The sequence below is a fragment of the Cydia pomonella genome, chromosome 28 (assembly GCF_033807575.1).
Source record: "Cydia pomonella isolate Wapato2018A chromosome 28, ilCydPomo1, whole genome shotgun sequence".
Taxonomy (NCBI): Eukaryota; Metazoa; Arthropoda; class Insecta; order Lepidoptera; family Tortricidae; genus Cydia; species Cydia pomonella.
Window position 1 is genome coordinate 8,212,239 of NC_084730.1, and position 23,044 is coordinate 8,235,282.

At 37.0% G+C, this 23,044-nt stretch overlaps 1 protein-coding gene across 3 annotated transcripts in view; it reads right to left on the reverse strand.

Moving 5' to 3' along the window:
• Window positions 1–3,445: 3,445 nt before the first annotated feature.
• LOC133533116 (uncharacterized) overlaps window positions 3,446–23,044 on the reverse strand; it is a 39,700-nt gene continuing 20,101 nt past the window's right edge. The window contains exons 7-11 of one of the 3 annotated variants that reach the window (XM_061872073.1): window positions 21,913–22,116; window positions 20,107–20,232; window positions 17,013–17,198; window positions 14,542–14,679; window positions 3,446–4,332 (exon numbers count right to left, since the gene is read on the reverse strand). In XM_061872073.1, coding sequence (XP_061728057.1) covers window positions 4,118–4,332; window positions 14,542–14,679; window positions 17,013–17,198; window positions 20,107–20,232; window positions 21,913–22,116 — 869 coding nt within the window. In that variant the 3' untranslated portion in view covers window positions 3,446–4,117. The remainder of the gene's footprint in view (window positions 4,333–14,541; window positions 14,680–17,012; window positions 17,199–20,106; window positions 20,233–21,912; window positions 22,117–23,044) is intronic. The other 2 variants (XM_061872074.1, XM_061872075.1) reach the window with 2 other exon arrangements.

Consider the following 23,044-nt stretch of genomic DNA (forward strand, 5'->3'; position numbering starts at 1 on the left):
CCAAACCAAACCTGTCCAAAACAATAAAAATTAAAAATTATATATAAACTTGAACATATAAAAAAAACAAAGGTTAGTCACCGGGCGAGATTCGAACCCGTAACACTCGTTTCTAGCCGTCCGCGTCCCAACCCGCCGGACCAGACGGACAGTGGCCAGCAACACGAAATCAGCGACCACATTCTGCGTCGAAAGAAAAACGCATGAAAACTCGAAAACACGCGCCTTCCCAAACACAAGACTAATCTAGACCGACTGTACACCCCCAAAAACCCCCATATACCAAATTTCAGCGAAATCGCCAGAGCCGTTTCCGAGACCACAGAAAACTATATATATATACAAGAATTGCTCGTTCAAAGGTACAAGATAATGCAACGTCAGAACGTTATGTCAAACTATCATCTTCTAATTTACATACGCTCATGTAAATTTACCATAATGTACGCTCACATTATGAAGAACTATCATCATCTAATTTACTTACACTCAAGTAAATTTACATAATGTACGCTCACATTATGAAAAACTATCATCATCCAATTTACATACGCTCATGTAAATTTACCATAATGTACGCTCACATTATGAAAAACTATCATCATCCAATTTACATACGCTCATGTAAATTTACCGTAATGTACGCTCACATTATGAAGTACTATCATCTAATTTACATTCGCTCATGTAAATTTACCATAATGTACGCTCACATTATGAATCTGCTATTCTATTTATCTCATCTTTCACGTCCAAACTCTTAATATTACCCTCTTAATATTACTCATGTTATTAAAACTACATAAGTATATACTACACAAAACGCTTGTTTACGTTGTTGTACACTAGCTTACTTTAAATAAGTATCTGTATTTACTTATATTTTTATGCTAGCCCGCTTTCAACTGTAAGGCTTTCATTAGCATAAATAAACTATGAGTCTCATACAATTTTAGCTAAATTGGAGTAAAATTTACAGATAACATGTGTAACACTGTCACCTGTATAACACTGTCACTGCCACCATTAAACGTAGGTATTTATTTCGACAAAAATATGTCTATAAATAGGTACTAATTATTTCGCATTTTAGTGCTGTCCAATTCACTGATTTCGTATAGATTTAACTAAAACTGCTGCATTGAACATAAATCATGACGTGTACAACAATGAAATACATAAATGCTTTTAAAAATTCTTATCAAAGAAAAAAATATATAGGAAAGCATAACCTACTCCATGTGTAAAAATGACAAAACTAATTTATTTCTGGTCATGATGCCTCATATACTGATGTCTTAAAGGAACATTTATTATCATAATATATATTTAATTAACTTTCTTGGGCCATCATATGACTTACAACAATCATTTAATATTATCTGTCTAAATTATCATAAATTCATTATCTATCACAATAAACTACCAGCCAATTTATTGTTTTCAGTTGCTTGCAAAGAAGTGGTAAGATATACTTCTTAATGACTATTTTTACTCACGAGTTTTAAAGCTACCTGCAACTTCATCATGCATTTTTTTTAATTGCTAATACATATAATAGTTACTTACAAGCAGTCGCCAAAAACATATATCTGAAGCATGTAAATCGTCCTAAACTCATGAAATAAAATACTTTTTATTTCTATAACTTACGTTTCATAAAACTTAGGAATCAAAATAAATCTCAAAATCCCAATGTGGGTTAGTGGTACGTTAACACTTCTGATTTATAGTGCTTCTTATTGCATGGTTACCCTAAACTATTACTACTACAGCAATCGGGATACTTGCAGGTACTCTGACCTAACCAGTTCATTACGATGCTTCCTCTTTGACAGCCTCAACCCAAGTGAACGAGCCTGTCCAACATTTACCGTGTCCCCACCACCTGCTAAAACTACCGTGTTTTGACATAATGTTAAATCGTGTTCAGTATAATGTTATTTTTCCAACTACCCCTGTATTAATCGGGGTAACACAATAATGTTGTCACGGTATAATTATTATTTAACTGCTATCTTAAATGTAAACATAAATAAATCATGACAAGTTGTTTCGCGTGACGTATGACAGCTGGCATTGTCATGATGAAGAATGATTCTTCGTCGCTGGTTAGTTTTACGAATTTGTTCAAATACTTCCGGTAAGCAAATGGTCGTGTACCAATCTGAATTAACCATTTTACGGTTTTCTAGTGGCACTGTAGCTACATGGCCATGAATACCGAAGAAGCAGGCCACCATTTGTTTCAATGTACTTTTTGCACGAGTAACTTTCGTAGGGTTCGGCTCATTTTGAAACACCCATACCGTTGATTGTTGCTTCTTTTCGGGATCGTATGCATAGATCCAGGATTCGTCACCTGTATAGATGTTATAAACGGCCTTTGAGTCACCACGGTTATATTTTTTTAACATTTTATTGCACCATTCGACGCGAGTATCTTTTTGCTCCTTAGTTAAGTTGTGCGGTATCCAACGCGAACAAATATTTTTTACAGCTAAATGATCATGTAATATGCTACTAATGCTAGTCATAGAAATACCCAGAGTCGCCTCTATCTCGCGGTACGTAACATGTCGTCCATTATAAGTTTTCGCACAGCCTCAATATTTTGTGGTACAACGACCGATTTCGGGCGACCTGCCTTAACTTCGTCCGTAAGCATACTACGTCCACGATTGAACTCACTAAACCAGTAATACACAGTAGTTTTAGATGGAGCTTCATCACCAAAAGTTGAAGTTGAAGCACATGGGTCGCGAGCTTTCTATCTGGGCGTAGCATTGCAGTTATCATCGACGGACAATGCTCAGATCTCCGGCCCATTAACGCCGGCGTACCCCAAGGATCTGTACTGTCACCTACACTGTTCATCCTTCATATCAATGATATGCTATTGACTAGCAATATCCATTGCTATGCGGATGACAGCACGGGTGATAGCTTCTATACAGGTCGTGCAAATGCCTCTCGTGAGCAGGTGTTGGAATGCAGAATGCAACTTGTGTCCGAAATCGAGGCCTCTCTTGAGCAGGTATCCGAGTGGGGTAAACGTAATCTCGTCCAGTTTAACCCCAGTAAGACACAAGTTTGCGCGTTTTCCTCTAAGAAAACCCCATTTGTCTTAGCGCCTAAGTTCCAGAACATTCCCCTTGCCATTTCTGAGAGTATCGGGATACTCGGTGTCGACATTACAAACGAAGTCCAGTTTCGGGGCCATTTGTAACTCAAAGCCAAACTGGCCTCTAAGAAGCTCGGGGTGCTCAATAGAGCGAAACAGTACTTCACACCAGGTCACCGGCTTTCGTTATACAAAGCGCAGGTTCAACCACATATGGAGTACTGTTCTCACCTCTGGTCTGGAGCACCGAAATACCAACTTCTTCCACTTGACTCCATCCAACGTCGGGCAGTTCGTATTGTTGGTGACCCCGATCTCACAGCCGGTTTGGAACCTCTCAAGTCTTCGGAGAGACGTTGGCTCTCTATGCCTGTTCTACCGTCTGTACAATGGGGAATGTTCTGAAGAACTTTTTGAATTGGTGCCACCGTCACGTTTTTATCACCGCACCTCCCGCCAAAGAAACAAAGTTCATCCTCACTTTCTCGACACGTGGCAAACCAAGAACAAGCGGGCATCTCGCTCGTTTTTTCCCAGAGGTGTTTCCCTTGCCCTATGACATGGGGTTCTTCAAGAAGCAGGTTTTTAGGGTTCTCAAAGGATGGCAACGCATAAGTGGCTCCTCCGATGTTGCTTATGTCCATGGGCGGCGATGACTGCTTCCCATCAGGCGGCTCGTCTGCTCGTTTGCAGCCTATTACATACAAGTTAGTTGATCTATGCACTGTCCGCCGAAAATCATAATAAATCATAGCACGAATATTTTCACGAGTGAGTTCCATTCTTGCAGCGAGATGACATTTAAAACCCGTCAAAAACAAAACACTAGCGTTAATAAGAAAGAAAAAATATACCGGCCAGTACTTAGAAAAGTTCAAATTTTACCATGGAGGTCAAATATACTATTTAAGAAGATTGTAATCCCGGTTTCCGGATATATAAATAGCAGCCCTCGTAATACCTAAAAGTGTTGAAGATATGATGAAGATATTCTTAAATAATACCTGTTTTTTCTTCACCTCCGAAAGTGATTTTGTAGTCATAACTACCTCCGTTCAAGGTGCAGTCTAATCGTTTTGTCGTTCCAATGAGTTCCGGTTCGTTAAATGTGTAAGTGCATATTTTGTCTATGCTTTTTCCAGAGCTATCTGTTTTACACATGGAGTCAGGTAATCCAGTAATGCTTAGGTCTACTTTAGTACTTGAGTCTGAAAAAAAAACACATGGGTGAGATCATCACATCTTAACAAAACATGATAAGAGGAATAAAATATGAAATGAGGTTTATAAATAAATAAATAAATATTATAGGACATTATTACACAAATTTACTAAGTCCCACAGTAAGCACAACGATATATATAATATATACATATTTATAAATACTTAAATACATAGAAAACACCCATGGCTCAGGAACAAATATCCATGCTCATCACAGGAATAAATGTCCTTACCAGGATTTGAACCCGGGACCATCGGCTTCGTAGGCAGGGTCACTATCCACTAGACCAAACTGGTCTGGTAGGTTTAAAACTAATTCTTAGAAATAATTTTATATACATGTATATATCTAGGTTAATATTTGCTACACTATCGCATTGGGCAACTATTATGATATTTATGATAGCTGTACCTGTTGACTACCCACCATGAAACCAATTCCAGGTGGTAGCATAGAGAAATAAGAAGTAATAGAGTGCGTACTCCATTCTTCAGTTTTGGTACCAAAATGCTTATTATTTTCGCAGTCGACATCTAGCATCGAGTAGCGGAACTCTCAGTACTGCTACTCGACAATAGATGTCGCGGCAAACAAAAAGTCTAATGCTCAACGATTTTCCGCTCATATTATAACCAGAGTAACCGGAACTCTATTTTCAACTCCTACGCTTACTCTGGTTATAGCTGGCACTCTATTACTTCTTATTTCTCTATGGTATGAACCCTCATTTCAGGAATATATTGGGACCGTGCGAAGTGCGCAGTGGGGGTAAGTAAAGCGATCCCAGCGCATAAGGTGGTAAAAATTTGAACTAACTGCGGATAGCGTCTTTAACATTTCGTACGATTATATGGCTCGAAATGAAACTTTGATTTACGATTACTCCTGAAATATTCATTTAAATTGTATGGTGTAAGGGACCATTGTAATCTGTATGAAATGCTTAATATAATTAACTTATTTATTTTGATAATTGTTAATAATGTATCCATGTAAATAGCTTTGCAAATGCCACATATTACGTGATCTTTTTCTAGAAGTTAAGAATGGATATAGTAAGTTATCCTTAAAAGATAGACATTTCACATCGCGGACTTTTTTGTAGATCTATGAATGAGAAACAACCCCACCATACATTGTGTTGTTATAGCTCAAACGGATTAGGCAGCGTTTTCGATTAAAGTTCCTAGCCAGAGTGATTTTTTCCGACAACATCGTTATATTTCAAACAATTTGCACAAAACCTTAACAAGTCATATAGGTACTTAAGCCTTCCTCAAGAATCACTCTATTGATAGATGAAAGTCGTATGAAAATCCGTTCAGTAGTTTTTAGTTTTCGAGTAGTTTTATAAGATGTAGTGAATTGACGTTTTCCCCTAGAATTGCGGACACTAGGTTGCGTGACAGTCGTGCACGCTCCCAATAAGTCAGCCAAGGCTTTTCTGCCGAAACATCTTGTATTAGGTTGGCAAATATATAAAGAAACACTTAAATGTTTCGAAAATTGTAAAACACTTAATTTCAAGAAAATACTAGAACATCGTAGAACATTCTGGAAAGTATCGCCAGGGGGCCTACCGCGAACCACATTCGACGTGTTGCCTCCCTATCACACCTACGTACGAATTTATAAGTGCGACAGAGAGGCAACACGTCGAACGTTGTTCGCGGTAGGCCCTCTGATATTAAAACGCGCACAGTTCCGCACTCAAGTAGTAATAGTCAAAATGGAGGAAAAAGAATTGTTTTTTTTTTTCATACTACATCGGTGGCAAAAAAGCATACGGCCCGCATGATGGTAAACGGTTACCGTAGCGTATGGACGCTTACAACTCCTAACGCCCCGCACCCTCGTTGAGCTCTGGCAACCTTACTCATCGACAGGAACACAACACTACGAGTAGGGTCTAGTGTTATTTGGCTGCGGTTTTCTGTAAGGTGGAGGTACTTCCCCAGTTGGGCTCTGCTCTAGATCTGGAATGACATCCGCTGTGCTGTGCCCTACCACACAAGGCGAGATGACATTCTCAGTGCCCATAGGTACCTCTCTTTTGGTCGTAGTTTAAGGACATACCTACCCGGGTCCTTGTTAATGTTACAAGAGTTCAAAAAAATAATAGCGCACGCCAGGCAGCTGAAAATACCAACGCTGCATTCGCAGCCGTTCAGCTACGTGACTGTGAGCCGTTGATACAAATTCTTTGCTGATGGAGATACCAGCCTTCAGCCCTTGTGACGACCGGTTTGGCCTAGTGGGTAGTGACCCTGCCTACGAAGCTGATGGTCCCGGGTTCAAATCCTGGTAAGGGCATTTATTCGTGTGATGAGCATGGATATTTGTTCCTGAGTCATGGGTGTTTTCTATGTATTTAAGTATTTATAAATATTTATATATTATATATATCGTTGTCTAAGTACCCTCAACACAAGCCTTATTGAGCTTACTGTGGGACTTAGTCAATTTGTGTAATAATGTCCTATAATAAAATAAAAAAAGATCGGGCTCGTAGTGGTCGACCGCGTGAGCTCGAAGATGACGCTCTGCGTAGCGAACTGCAGTTGTATCCAGATGCAACCACATATTTTTATAAGACACACCGACAGTACATAAACAAAGCTAGTAAAGTAACAAGTATAGTAGACACGTATAATAAATAAAAAATAAAATATCTTTATTTCGAAGATCAGGCTTCATAGTTGTTAGTATTATGTGAAAATAACACAAACACACTTAAAACTAAAGGTTAGTGTAGTAGGCACATTTCACATTGCTTAATTAATCCCTCAATATGGGCTAGTTGCTACTCCTTTAATTTGCCCAGTCCAATGAGCGAGGATTGGGCTATCATATTTGTTAGCAATAGCATTCAGAATACTGTTGGGACTGCTATAATACCCATGTACCACTGCTGGTATAATATCCATATACCATTCTGAGTGCAACAACACTTAAACAGTTCGAGGCTTTTTTACCGTACATTATTAAACACAAATATACAGGGTGATTCATGAGACGTGAGCTGGACTAAGCCTACACAATCAGTAAATGTTAATGAATCGTTCACCATCATATTTAAGTAAAACAATCACGCTTTTTATCTGTTATTTAACTTTTTGTTAAGGACAAATTTGATTATCTACAATCATGGATACCCTACAACACTTAATTAACAAAGATAAAACCTCTTTAACCGTTATGATAGCACTTTGATTATGAAGAAAATAAAATGTCACACTTGAGTGAGATACGATTTTATAAAAGTAACCACACTCCGATGTCATTCAATTTGTCACTTATTATGGATAAAACAAAGTCACCCTGACCATAAATATCGTAAATAAAATAAAACTCTTTTTTTTTGAACAGTAAAAATTAAATTAACGTTAATCTCACAAATACTGGCACGAAACAGTTGCTGATAATTTACTGAATATGCAGGCTTGATCCTGCTCACGTCTCCTGAATCATTCTGTACAATAATAGATTAAGTGATTGAAACATACATATAGGAAAAAATTAACTACTACTAATATGCTACCACAAGCATGTTAATTCTGGACTTGACTGGACTTTGTTTGAACTTTCTGCGCTTGAATAGAATCACTAAATATGTCTATTTAGAGGTTTTGTTGAAGTGACAGATTATTCCAAGTTACTTGCAATCTATTTTGCGTGCAGTGTCCCGGAGAGGCATATGGCGCTGTTGTTTCTAGCTGTTCAACCTTATGTATTAATGTTTGTTATGTTTTAGTTATTTTGATGATGACATTGACATATTAAATACATAGTAGTTATGTATTCTGTAGAACTAGTTTTAAGATTGTTAGCTTAACAGTCTCTTGACGTGAAATATGTATTTCATACAATTTTTTATTTTTTTTATTCTTTGACATTTGGAGAACTTTTACACCTCCAAATCTTATTATTGTGTATTATTATTTTTCTCAGACCGTGGGGACCTTATACATCTCCAAACTTAATGTATTAACCGTGGAGACTATACGTCTCTGTCATATTGTATAATATACTTGACTTAGTACATACTAGTTATGTACAGAATGTAGCATTAGTTTATGAGACTGCTAGTTTAACAGTCCAGACGCGGTTTATTTATTTAGTATAAATTTTATTTTGACACTTGGAGAGACTTTACATCTCCAGATTTAATGTGGTTTTAACCATAGAGACTATACATCTCTATTGTATTGTATTAATTATTTATTTTAAGATTATTATTATGTAATGTTTACCCAGGTATTGGCTGTTGTATTTATAAATGTTGTTATGTATTTTTCATGTCACTATATGATGTTACTATAAATGTTGTATTGACTTGTAAAAGAGCCCTTGAGGCCTACTAGCAGAATAAATTTTTGAATTTTGAATTGAATTTTGAATTATGGACCGGAAGTGACTTGCTCAGTTTAGTCCTGGTAGAACCGGGGCGAAAAATAGTGCGACGACAAAACGCATGCTAGCCTTCGGTACTGTAAACTTTAAACCTTCCAACAGGTAAGGTTCCGCGATTTTACCGTTTACCAACTTGTGTAACAAAGCCATGTCAAGGAAAGACCGCCTGAGCTGTAAAGAGGACATTTTAAACCGTTGGTGTCTCTCTTCGCATGTTAGGATTTACGAACTCCCTCTTTCTTTGTCTTAAATAGGTAGAAGTACTAGTGCTCGAAGCTGCACTCGTACACGACATGGCCACTTTATGTCAAAGTGACAAGGATTAAGTTCGAATACAGAAAAATATTCAGTGTTCAAATTTAACCTATATTTCCATGAAATAAAGTCAGTGACTAATGCAAATGCAGCGTCGAGCAGTAGTACTTCTACCTTAATAAAAATCGAGTAAAGGAACGTTGAACTTTTTACAGTCGATTGATATGCACTGCGTAGCCAGGATTCCAGACTTGACTTGATTATTCAAAACGAGAACGAACTAGGACATTGAAAAGAGTTTGACATGTGTCAAAGCGTTTGAAGTTTTTGCCAACAATTGGCTGAACGACTAAATTGTAGCCACACAACTATTGAAGACCATCTGAATGTAAGTACTTGGCTGTAAAAAGGTTGTAGCGCGATGGATCCTTCATTTTTATTTATTTTATTTTATTTATTTCAAATAACAAATTGCGCCTTACAGCTAATGCCAAAGTGGCACAAATTGGAACACATTAACAACATAAAGCATTAACATTATAAAGCAATAACACATGAGCAGCTAAGACACAGGAATTCATAACGGTATAGTACTCTCAGGCATCTCTCTTTCTAATATCCTCTTGCATTTCATTATCACTCATCTCATGTGTTGACTGAATCTACCCGAACGGCACGAGTGTCAGTATGTCAGTCTCTCCTCCTGCGTTCCCATCGTACAGACTTTTTACTTCATTTGGTGACTGAAGATAAGAGTTATATTCTTTATGAGAATGATAAGCGGCACATTTTTTGGATACATCTTGGAGATGAGTCGCCAGTTCAGCCAAAGCCAAACCCCCCGTTGCCGTAAAATTCTTCTTAGTTGCTTCTGGGACGCGCAAGGCATGCTCTACTGGGAACTTCTCCATGACAAGCAAATCGTCACCGCTGAGCGTTACGCCGCACAGCTGCGTCTACTCGCTTCGGCTACAAAACTGTGCCTTGGCTATCCATGAGAAGCGGCCAAGATGCATCGAGGTTCATTTGCTACACGACAACGCTCGGCCGCATGTAGCTTCTGTTTCTCGCTATCAACTGAAACAACTCGGTTGGGTTGGGATATGGTGCCACACCCAGCTTATTCCCCAGACTGAGCACCGCCAGAGTTGTACCACTTGTTCCGAGCTCTAAAGAACTTTCTATGCGAAAACAAGTTCCGTGATTTTAGTGATATTAAATATAACCTCGAGTTGTTTTTTAACCCTCATACTCAAAAGTTTTGGTCCGATGGCATTCAGTGTCTGCCCTTGAGGTGGTCACAAGTCAATGATACGTACACAAGGTGACTACATAATAGATTAAACGTCGTTAATTATAAAACAAATAGTTTAAAGTATTTCATTACTTTCTTGCCAACCTGATACTCGATAATAGATATCGCGGCAAACAAAAAGTCTAATGCTCAACGATTTTCCGCTAATATTATAACTAGAGTAACCGGAACTCTATTTTCAACTCCTACGCTTGCTCTGGTTATAATATTAGCGGAAAATCGTTGAGCATTAGACTTTTTGTTCGCCGCGATAATGTCGGACAGCAGTACTGAGAGTTCCGCTACTCGATGCTAGATGTCAACTGCGAAAATAATAAGCATTTTGGTACCAAAACTGATGTATGGAGTGAGCACTCTATTACTTCTTATTTCTCTACGGCCATAACAGACTATCAAATTCGGACTTAGCTACACTTTTATGGGAAACTATTGTGCATTTCAATGCATTATCAAGTCGGTGCGAAATTTTGCAGTCGGCTCTTCTACCATCTATGTTCAATCTGCCAACAAATGGATCTACTTATGGTTTTTACAGTACCAAATTACATTTAAATTTCATAATTTTTCTCGAAACTGACGAAATTATCTATCTGTGTTAAGCAGTTGTAAGCTGATTGTTAATAAATAATAATAAATAAATAAATATTACAGGACATTATTACACAGATTGACTAAGTCCCACAGTAAGCTCAATAAGGCTTGTGTTGAGGGTACTTAGACAACGATATATACTATATAAATATTTATAAATACATAGAAAACAGCCATGACATGACTCAGGAACAAATATCCATGCTCATCACATGAATAAATGCCCTTACCAGGATTTGAACCCGGGACCATCGGCTTCGTAGGCAGGGTCACTAGTGTCACTACCCACTAGGCCAAATCGGTCGTCAATACGTATACATTTTTTCTCTGGCAAATAAATAACTAATGTATTGTATTGTATCGACGAATGCTTACCAACTCCCGTCACAATCACACACAAAATTAGAAAAAAACTCATCATCATCACTTCCCAACATCACATCGCCCAACTCACCAACTCTGCACTATTGATTAATATTATATTATAACGTAAATAACATGGGAATATCATGAGGATAATGATTTTAGTTGCAGCTTTCCTGGCCGCCATATTGGTTACGACAATAAATGTGAATCATTTGTATATGTCATTGGTGTTTTAAACACGTCAATTTCCTTATCCTAAATGTATCCTAATAACTTTTTGTGAGTTTTAATAAATAAATAAATAATAAATAAATATTATAGGACATTATTACACAAATTGACTAAGTCCCACAGTAAGCTCAATAAGGCTTGTGTTGAGGGTACTTAGACAACGATATATATAATATATAAATATTTATGAATACTTAAATACAAAGAAAACACCCATGACTCAGGAACAAATATCAATGCTCATCACACGAATAAATGCCCTTACCAGGATTTGAACCCGGGACCATCAGCTTCATAGGCAGGGTCACTACCCACTAGGCTAGACAGGTCGTCGATTAATAACGTTTTATTAGGTAGGCGTCCGGTTTTTTATCCCATAGCCCAGTACTTAGACCATCGCTTTCACCGAATAACCTAGTTCCTTTTAGATTCCATCAACTCTCAATAGTCTTAACACCCTGGTGGGTGCTGCCTCTGCGTGCGCCCAATGACACGGGCAAGGGCAGCATCCGCTCGGTGTACCCCTTGCATTTCATTAGTGTCAAAAGGGACTCTACGTGTTGGCTTCGGCTCCGCGCACGCCTTCCAAAGATCCGGAACACCGTTGTTCCGTGATGGGAAAGACAAAGACCAACGAGTTTCTCAAGCGAAGTTCGTTTATCAAATATTTATGAGTCGTTTAATTCGATGACGACCATCAGAGCATGTTTTAATATTTGTAAAATAATATTTAGTTTAACCTTTTCAACGCCAAAGACCACTAAAACGGTCATCGTCTGTCGTGCCCGCGAAGCCAATGACCATTAAAAAGGCTATGGCGGACGTTGTCAAAGCGACTTTCCTACTGTCAGTTAAGCTTCATATTCGCCCTTCACCAGTTAACTTTTTGGCGTCCATGGCATTTCTTGACACGTGTGGAAAAGCGTTGAAAAGGTTAAAATGTGTACCTACCATGATGATCGCATTATGTGTGCATATTTTTGTATGTATTAATGAAAATTGTGTTTAGCTATTGCAAAATAAATATATTTGAATCTTGGCCGCTCCGATATGAGGACTGGACCAGGTAGCCCTTGAACTACTTCTTCTTCATTAAATGTCTTACAATAAGCCAATAATTTCGAGAATCCAAATACCTACAGGGTTGATTTTTTAAATAGGGAATTGAAGGCAGATACCAGATCCCGTGCTCCTACGCCAAAATGGTCTTAGGTAGCTTATATTCATTAGTATTATATATGGAATAATATTTACAACATCAATAAATTGCTCTGATAATTAGATTAAGATAATTATATGTAATACTGTCTTACTATCCATGAGTGCGTGTTGCTAATAGGCATACATGAATAAAGTATATTTGAATTGAATTGAATTGAATAGGGTTACGAGAATCCCTAACTTTTTAACGATTATTTGACAATGACATTTGACATTTAAGCTTGGCAATAACGTCACCCACGTCTCGCACCTTGGCGTGGTCAGTGGGAAGGGAACACACTCCTCCTTTCGGCTTTTCTCGGCTCTGTTCGGCTCAACATTGCTCCGAGCAATTATTAGGGTTGGCACAATTTGACGTCCCTTTACGTGCACTACCACAGATAAGATAATGACTTGAATTTTGAACCCTAAATGGCCGTAAGGGACAGTGCCATACATAAGAAAGGGACAGCATAATTCGTCTGTGAAACGCTGGCAAACTTCGGTTTTGTAGGAAGTGCCATTTCTGTACGGCAGTACTATTATTTATTATGTGGTGTGGTGTCGGATGTCTAAAACTACACAGGACCCAGGACCCGGGTACGTCCTTAAACTACAAAAGAGAGTACGGGCACTGTGAATGTCATCTCGCTTTGTGTGGTAGGGCACAGCACAGCGGATGTCATTCCAGATCTAGAGCAGAGCCCAACTGGGGCAGTACCACCTTACAGAAAACCGCAGCCAAATAACACTAGACCCTACTCATAGTGTTGTGTTCCTGCCGGTGAGTAAGGTTGCTAGAGCTCAACGAGGGTGCGGAGTGTTAGGGTCGGCAACGCGCATGTAACTCCTTTGGAGTTGCAGGCGTACATATGCTACGGAGACTGCTTACCTTTAGGCGGGCCGTATGCTTGTTTGCCACCGACGTAGTATATAAAAAAAAGCGGCCAAGTGCGAGTCGGACTCGCCCATGAAGGGTTCCGTACCATTTATGACGTATTAAAAAAACTACTTACTAGATCTCGTTCAAACCAATTTTCGGTGGAAGTTTGCATGATAATGTATATCATATATTTTTTTTAGATTTTTCATTCTGTTATTTTAGAAGTTACAGGGGGGGGGGGAGGGGACACACATTTTTTCACTTTGGAAGTGTCTCTCGCGCAAACTATTCAGTTTAGAAAAAGATTATATTAGGAACCTAAATATCATTTTTGAAGACCTATCTATAGATACCGCACACGTATGGGTTTTATGAAAAAAAAATTTTTTTTAAATTTTATGACGTATTAAAAATAACTACTTACTAGATCTCGTTCAAACCAATTTTCGGTGGAAGTTTGCATGGCAATGTATATCATATATTTTTTTTAGATTTTTCATTCTGTTATTTTAGAAGTTACGGGGGGGGGGGGGGGGGACACACATTTTACCACTTTGGGAGTGTTTCTCGCGCAAAACATTCAGTTTTAATATTAGAAACCTCAATATCATTTTTAAAGACCTATCCATAGATACCCCACACGTATGGGTTTGATGAAAAAAGATTTTTTGAGTTTCAGTTCTAAGTATGGGGAACCCCCAAAATTTATTGTTTTTATTTTTTCTATTTTTGTGTAAAAATCTTAATGCGGTTCATAGAATACATCTGCTTACCAAGTTTGAACAGTATAGCTCTTATAGTTACGAAAAAAGTGGCTGTGACATAATCGGACAGACAGACGGACATGACGCATCTATAAGGGTTCCGTTTTTTGCCATTTGGCTACGGAACCCTAAAAACTAGGGTAAGCTTACTAGCGTCTGACGTCTGACACTCACCATAATGTTCAGGCGGGCTGTACTGTAGTTGTACCAATGTAGATACAAGAGGGCGTTGACTTGCCGCGTCCAATGCCACGCAACTTATATTTTTACTGTCCTTCTCAAGATAAAACATGTTTTCGATGAACGTCACTTCTGAAAATCGGAAAGCATATATACACTGTGTTTTTTTTAACTCTTTAATTTTGAGGGCGCATTCCTGATCTTAAATTAAGTTAATTACTCAAAAACACCGGTAAATATTCTAATTCCGTTTTAAAGATAATAAAAAAAAATATCTATAAGCGCCCTATGAACGTGTACACTTGCCTTAGGGCTTTATATATTGATTAGTGTTTAGTATGAATTTACGCATTTGACTGAATGCAAGTAGATACTATTTATCTTGGATGATCGATGTTCGAAATGACATTGATGTCAAAGTTTTCAGTTATTGTGTTAAGTTAAAAAGCATGCCAATGTTACAACAACACTACATACAGCATTTAATTACTGTTAATGAAATATAAATGTAAAAAAAAATTATGCCATTCAGTTTCCTTAAATGTACAGTCTATCAATTTGAATCCTAGGCCACTATAGAACCTTGTCGCTTTAACTACTCTATACATGACACGCATCACTCAATAAGCACTGTCGTAGAAGTCATTATGACATGGTTCTATAGTGGCCTAGGAATCAAATTGGTTGACCGTACTTACCCCAAAGTTAACGGAGTTAAAAAAAACCATCCTGTATTAATAATATGTAAAATATGCTGATATACAACGCATAGCCGTTTAAAATAGGACCTTAAAATACGCGGTAGAAATAATAAGTACTATCGTCAGCAGCAAATCGACACGAGTTGCGAATTACCTATTCGCACATGTATCGTACACTGCTTTACAGTACATACACATGATCCTTTAAATTTTAGACATCAATCAATCAATCAAATCATTTATTTGTTAGAATAGGGACCGTGCGCGTTGGAGGGTCTGCCATCTTGTGGCCTGAATCGGAACCATAAACATGCACATGTACACGTCACGTGTTTTCTTGTGCATAGTAGGTTCTGCCATCTTGTGGGCTACATCGGAACAAAAAACATCACATTTACGCCTCGCGCCAAAAATCTGACGGCTCCTGTGCTGCCTCCTACAGTTCATGCACGCTCCCTATACAGTCAAGTGGATGTTATCAAATACATTTTAAAGAACAGTGTATTCAGCCAGCTAACGGGCATACAAATTTTATGTTCATAAATAAAATTAATCGAATGTATACTACATTATACTAAATTTAATAACTATGCGGAATATGGTCAATTTTTTTTTCCTAAATACAGGCATTTCAGATTCTCTTATTGAATTGGGTAATTTATTATACAATTTGGGTGCCATACCATAAACACATTTTGCACGCAGGGCTGTTTTTAATTGCTGATATGAGATTTTGTGTTACATAGTTACGTAATGTGCTAATCATAGCACTAGTGCGGTAAAGCAGCACCGTATGTACTGTAATAGTTATTTGTGTCCCAAGGGAGGAAAAGTAGGAAATTGCGTGCCGCGTGTAAACTTGTTAACCGAGCCGAAGGCGAGGGTGGCACACACGCGGAATGGAATGTCCTACGTTTCCTCCCGTGGTGCGCATACTATTTTTCTGCTCGACGGAGGCGGAAAGCGGCAACTTTGTTTAGCGCAGCGGGAGCGGGAAAATTATTTTCACCTTTGGCGTTAACACTTCCTCACTACGTTCTGGATTCTATTTTAGAATCCCTCACTGCGTTCAGGATTCTATTTCAGAATCCCTCGCTAGGCTCGGGATTCAATTATAGAATCCTTCGCTTCGTTCAGGATTCAATGTTTGCCCACGCCGTAACTATGTCATTTTGCGCCCTTGTGACACAATCTACTAATGTAGGTAAGTACATGCCACCGTCTACATTGTTGATTGAAAATTCGTAGAAATGATCATGTCGCTGTTAGTTTAAGAGGCTGTCAATACCTAAAGCGCGCACACTGTCTATTTGTATCGGAGTAAATGAGATAGCACTGTCGCATGTTACTGGGCCTGGGCAAGGGAATAATAAGAAAAATATTTAAATAAAAAAAAGTGGATTATTAGTGTAATATTTTACTCAACAGCGGTTTAGATATAAATGTTTTGAAATTGTGATTTTAATTGCAGACCCATAAGTCAAAACAATAAAGACATAGAACCGTTTAATTGTGATTTTAAGACCAATCTTTGCAATTATTTTCTATCGAGCCGATTTCGTTCAATCATGTATCGAGTACAACCACGGTCTTTGAAATATAATTAATATGAACATATATTTTTCTTACTTGACTAAAACAAATAGTCTTTCTTAAAAAACTGTTTAAGTAACATCAATTTCAAGGACATTGGGTGTTGACTGCCTCTTAAGTATAGGTTATGATAAATACCTGTTTCACTTAAGTATAGGTTATGATAAATACCTGTTTCACTTCTCTTAACTTCTATTCCATCAAAGTAAAAAATTAGGTGATACTTGTCCGCTTTTCCTATGTTACAGCTGATTTTAACCTTTTCTCTATCGGAAAATGTATAATTGTACATTTGTTTTGAGTTTGCCGAGAAATACTTCCCTCCGTGTTGCCCTGTCATAGTTAGTTCAGGTGTGTCTGTAAAATTAGAAAAAATTAATCGTCAAATGTACTGAAGCTTGTGGCACACACCGTGGGCCAATTAAACCCGACTTATTTTAACCACGCATTTCTGAGGTCATAAGGAGAACAAAATGTTATACAGTGTGTCCCTAGCCATTGGACAAAGCCGAAATGTGCATATGCATTAGGGTATTACAAAGTATCATAACAACGGGTGTATAGGTAAAAAAACTTTAGTAAGGCACCTGTTGTATATAGTTGTGACGTGTTCTAATAGACATTTGTTTTGTTTGTGTGTGTCTTTTAAACATGTATTGTCTATGCGAACACGTCACAACTACCTACATAAAACAGGTGACTTACTTAAGTTTTTTACTTATAGCGGTTTCGAAGAAATTAACAAATTACCATTTTTTACTTTGGAACAGCCTGTATGTGTTAGTAGCTCCTAAGGTAATATCTTCAAAGAATAACATGGAACCTTCTTCGACCTTTTCGATTATCTTTTTTATTTGTGACACTAATAAGCTTCTGACTTTTGAAAAATGTCATCATTATCAAATATTTCGAACAAATTGTCAAGAACACTGCCAAAGATTAACACAGTGTGTTTCTTTTTGTTGTCGATTATTGCAAATAAGTTTTGTTCGAAAAAAATATTTTTTATCTTTTGTTCTAATAAAAAATATTAACGTCAGAGCATTCTTGAGAAGTAACCCTACGTGGGATTTCAGGGTTTGTCCAATGGCTAAGGTCACGGTATAAGTTACGGTTAAACTAGCAAAAAAACATTTTTTTATGGCATTTTCTGTACACTACACGTTATATATTTTAACATCTTAAAACATTATATTACAACAAATAAGTTTTTTTTTATTTACAGATAAAATATACGAGTTTTACTTTAATGTCTGGTAGAGTGGTTGTCTGGAAGAGATCGCATTTTAGCGATAAGACCGCCTGGTATTTACCTCTACTTCTGATGTTGTTTTCTCTCTGTATTGTTTTTTTTTATTGAGGATTGACATTAAAGAGTATTTGTATTGTATTATATTGTATTGCATTGTATTGTATTGTGTCGTATTGTATTGTATTGTATTGTTTGTCAGTTTGATTTATCTAAACCAAGTGACATAGTGGCAACGTCGCAACCAAAAAGGCGTTTTCACTAAGTTATTACAGAAACAAATTTTCAAAAGAATTGTCTTTACGTCATTAAACACGACGGATTTTAGAAAACTTTGTATGACATTTTAGTATCAAAACGAGGTTAAGAATATAGCTTTAAAATCTGTCGGGTTTTACCAGCTCACGGTGTACTTATAGTAAATACAAGTTTATTTCCTAAGTCGGGCTGGTCTTCTTGAACCAACCAAGTTGAGGTTTAATTAATTACCCCACTTTGAAGTTTTTGTGGCAAGATAAAGTGATTAACAAAATTAATTATATTTTTTATTACTACAACTCTAAAAAGAATCCAACAGTATGTAAATTATCCGCAACGCAGGCTTCGTCATGTGGCCACAGATGCAAATCAGCAACTTGCTTCGTCCCAAACAAACCAATGATGATATCCGCCACAGACTTCGTCATTTTGAAACACATGTTATAGTCTTCTTCTTCTTCCTCGCGTTGTCCCGGCATTTTGCCACGGCTCATAGGAGCCTGGGGTCCGCTTGACAACTAATCCCAAGATTTGGCGTAGGCACTAGTTTTTACGAAAGCGACTGCCATCTGACCATCCAACCCAGAGGGTAAACTAGGCCTTGTTAGGATTAGTCCGGTTTCCTCACGATGTTTTCCTTCACCGAAAAGCGACTGGTAAATATCAAATGATATTTCGTACATAAGTTCCGAAAAACTCATTGGTACGAGCCGGGATTCGAACCTGCGACCTCCGGATTGCAAGTCGCACGCTCTTACCGCTAGGCCACCAGCGCTTATATATAGCATGTTATAGTATTGATGAAATATTTGAAAGGTCGCTAATTTAAGGAAGTACCTATTTATAATTGTTATTTTATTTAATATTTGTAAAGAGAATTTGAAATTGAGGTTGATAATCAAAGAAAACTTTGTAGCCACAGTAAATTTACTGCCATCTTTCGACACATGATTAGGTAATACTTTTAGAACGCCATTTGACTTTGATCCTTATTATTTCACTGATATGCATTACATTTGTTAAATATCAAAAAGTGGCGCCATCTAATAGATCAAAGGCCAAAGGTATGGCGGCATCGTTTTGAGCGATGGCGCCACAACCTTTAGTCGATGCCCGGTAAGATGTCGCCACTTTTTGTATTATGACTTCCTTATGTCATAATTTCGGAGTAAGTAAGTAATATTTTATTTGTGAAACAGGTTATAAAACAGATGACAGTGAAATGATATAGTACTCTGTGATCTACCATATAGGTGTACAAATATTTAGTCTTATAGCTAACTTATTATCTAGATAGCTTAGAACCTATTATATATTTACATTATAGCACATTAATTTTACATTCGGATACATTGAAATTAAAATTGTAATTAGATAATCAATACTTTATTTTTATCTTATAAGGCCCCTGCCAGCGTATACTTTTGCCTTAGGGCCTGTTCACATATTGATTAGTGTTTATTACGAGTGTATACATTTGCTACTAAACGTAAACAGTACTGTCTCGGACGATTGATGTTCAACATGATATTGATATGTTACAGTTTTTAATTGTTAGGTCGAATTAAATGTAACACCCGTGTTACAACAACGCTATATGCAACATTTAATTACTTATTATGAAAAAAAAAAAAAATTTTTTTTGTAAATTAACTGTGCCATTTAGTTTCCTTAAACGTACTTAACCATACCCCGGAGTTAACGGAATTCAATAAAAACACGGTGTATAAGTAAATGTATACACACAGAAATACATACCAATTGATGCAGGATTATGGTTGAGATTTACTATATTATAAAAGTGTTGTTGAGTTTTCATGTCCCAAGCTATACAATTTATTTTATTAATCCCTTTGAGCTTGAAAGATTTACTGACGAGATTCGCTGAAAACATTAAGAAATATTAGCTAATATATAATGTCAAATCTGCTAATCGAATAATTACTTCAAAATCACAGAGATTTATAGATAAGTTTATTAAGCTCAAAAGTTGGACACCTTAAGGCCGGCGCCCCACTGCTGCGCACGCTACATCCACGGCCCACGTTTTAATACAAACCGTGGGCAAGCCCACGAAATTTTGTATAGGAACGTGGGTCGTGTACATAGCGTGCGCTGCAGTGGGGCGCCGGCCTAAAGATAATTTATTATTAGGAGGCAGCACAGGAGCTGTCAGATTTTTGGCGCGAAGCGTAAATGTGATGTTTATTGTTCCGATGTAGCCCACAAGATGGCAGAACCTACTATGCACAAGAAAACACTTGACGTGTAAATGTGCCTGTTTATGGTTACGATTCAGACCACAAGATGGCAGACCCTCCAACGCGGACGGTCCCTATTACGATACAAGTGCGAAAAATAGGAAATTCGAAACGAGTGGCGATAAATTAAAACACGACCGAAGGGAGTGTTTTAAATCGACACGAGTTGCGAATTACCTATTCGCACTTCGCACACTACGTAAAATAGTAGTATTAATTGTGACGTTCTCACGCAAAAGGTACCACCTAATCGTTTGCCATTAGGACGCTCTGACAGGCTATTCGTATAAAGATAAGAGCGAATTTCGTCCTTATGATAAGCGCCAATGTGGTATCTTTTGCTTGAGAAAAAGGTTAGTTTTGTTTTTAAATTACTGTACAGTTGTGTGCAATATAATAGCAGTACATAAGAAAATGTAAATTAAGGGAAAACTATAACTTTAGATCAATAATATTGTATCTTTTTATATAATTATTCTGCATTACTTGATATTGTTTCAAAATTAACTGTAACCTTTACTTAAATGATATTGGAAGTAAAAAAAAATATCATGAAAATCGGCTGCTTTTACTAAGTTGCGGAAATTCCTATAAAAACGTAAAACCCTACGAAAAAAATACAATTGTGTACTATAATAGGGTTGTTTCCAATTTTTTGAAACGCTTGTATTACGTTCTATATTAACTAAAAGTTGCCCTAAAATTCAACTTTTATACTAAAAACGGCTTTAAATATGTTAAATTAATAAAATATATTTTGACAGATGCTTTCGCGCCCAAAACGCTCTTTGAGAATTGTGTGACGTCACAGTTTACGGTTTGACACATAACTTCATACACACGTAGAAGATACGAACTGTCAACTGACATTTGTCATTTGTTGTTTATCGCCTAACTGTCAACAGTGTCAATCCGAGAGTTGTGACGTCATCAGAATCTTCAATGACGTTTCGAGTTTGGTCACGTGACGTGTGCCAAAAGATATTTTAAATTCAATATTTACAAAAATATGGTCATTACAGGTCCTCTAAAAGTAGTTTAACATGTTCTTATAATCCAAAAGTATTTATTGGGATACAATTCCGCCTTAAGATTTGTAGATGGAAACAACCCTATTGTAATTTAGAATCTTTTCTATTATTTCCAGTCAAAGCTTTACATCTAAACCAAGTCATCCAGAAAAAAATAAACTTTTCTATAAGACGATCTTCGTCGCAGAGTCTACTGCTATTATATTGCACACAACTGTATATTTACTTGGGTCTATTTAGTCAAAAAGTAATACAAAAATTTAATTATGTACCTTGTTCATAGCCATTCGATTCCTTTTCAGAATATAAAATCATTTTGATATTCGATTTGTATCCTTCTGATTCACTCAAAGCACATTCGAATTTAGCGTCTTCTTCATCGGTAACATTGTAATAGTATATTTGTGTATAATTCTCAGGGAAATACTTCCCTGGAGTCACTTTTGGTTTTCGGATAACAGGAAACACAGATGGCGCTGTCAAAAAATATACATGGATGCTTGCTTCGATATTTTCACCGGATATTTAACGGATTATGTTACACAACTGCCAGTTTGTTATGTCATGTGGTTACTGACAGCTACACCAAGTGGATTGTCAAAGAAAACTTTGTAGCCACAGTAAATTTACTGCCATCTTTCGACACATTATTAAAACTTTTAGAACGTCATTTCACTTTGACCCTTATTCTTTCACTAATACGTGTTAACTTTGTTAAATATCAAAAAGTGGCCCCGCCCCATCTTACCGGGCATTGGCCTAAGGTTGTGGCGCCATCGCTCGAAATTAGAACGTCGTAACTTAGAACGTCATTTCACTTTGACCCTTATTCTTTCACTAATACGTGTTAACTTTGTTAAATATATATAGTGAAAAAATAAGGATCAAAGTCAAATGGCGTTCTAAAAGTTTTAATCATGTGTCGTAAGATGGCAGTAAATTTACTGTGGCTACAAAGTTTTCTTTGACAATCTACCTCTATTTCAAATTCTCTTTAACCAAAGACAACGAAACATCGTCGTTTAACACGGACAATTGTTCGGTGAAAGGTAAAAACAACGGACTTATACAAGGGGCTAATAGTTTTACAAATAGTTATAAGTACAAATATTTTTACAGTTAGCGTTAAAAAGTATCCAGTCACATTTTAACAGTTTTACATATCTGCACGCAAAAAAATAATTAAATTATTAAATATCAAACATTTATTCAGCAAATAGGCCACAGGGGCACTTTCACATGTAATTTTTTTACAAACAACAAAATACAATTACAAATATAGAATCAATGAAATAACAGATAATTTATTAGAGATGTATACAGTCTCTAAATGTCGAATTACACAAAAAAAACTATGATAAAAGTACAACCAACATATAGGTACTAAAAATCTTTAGAGATGAA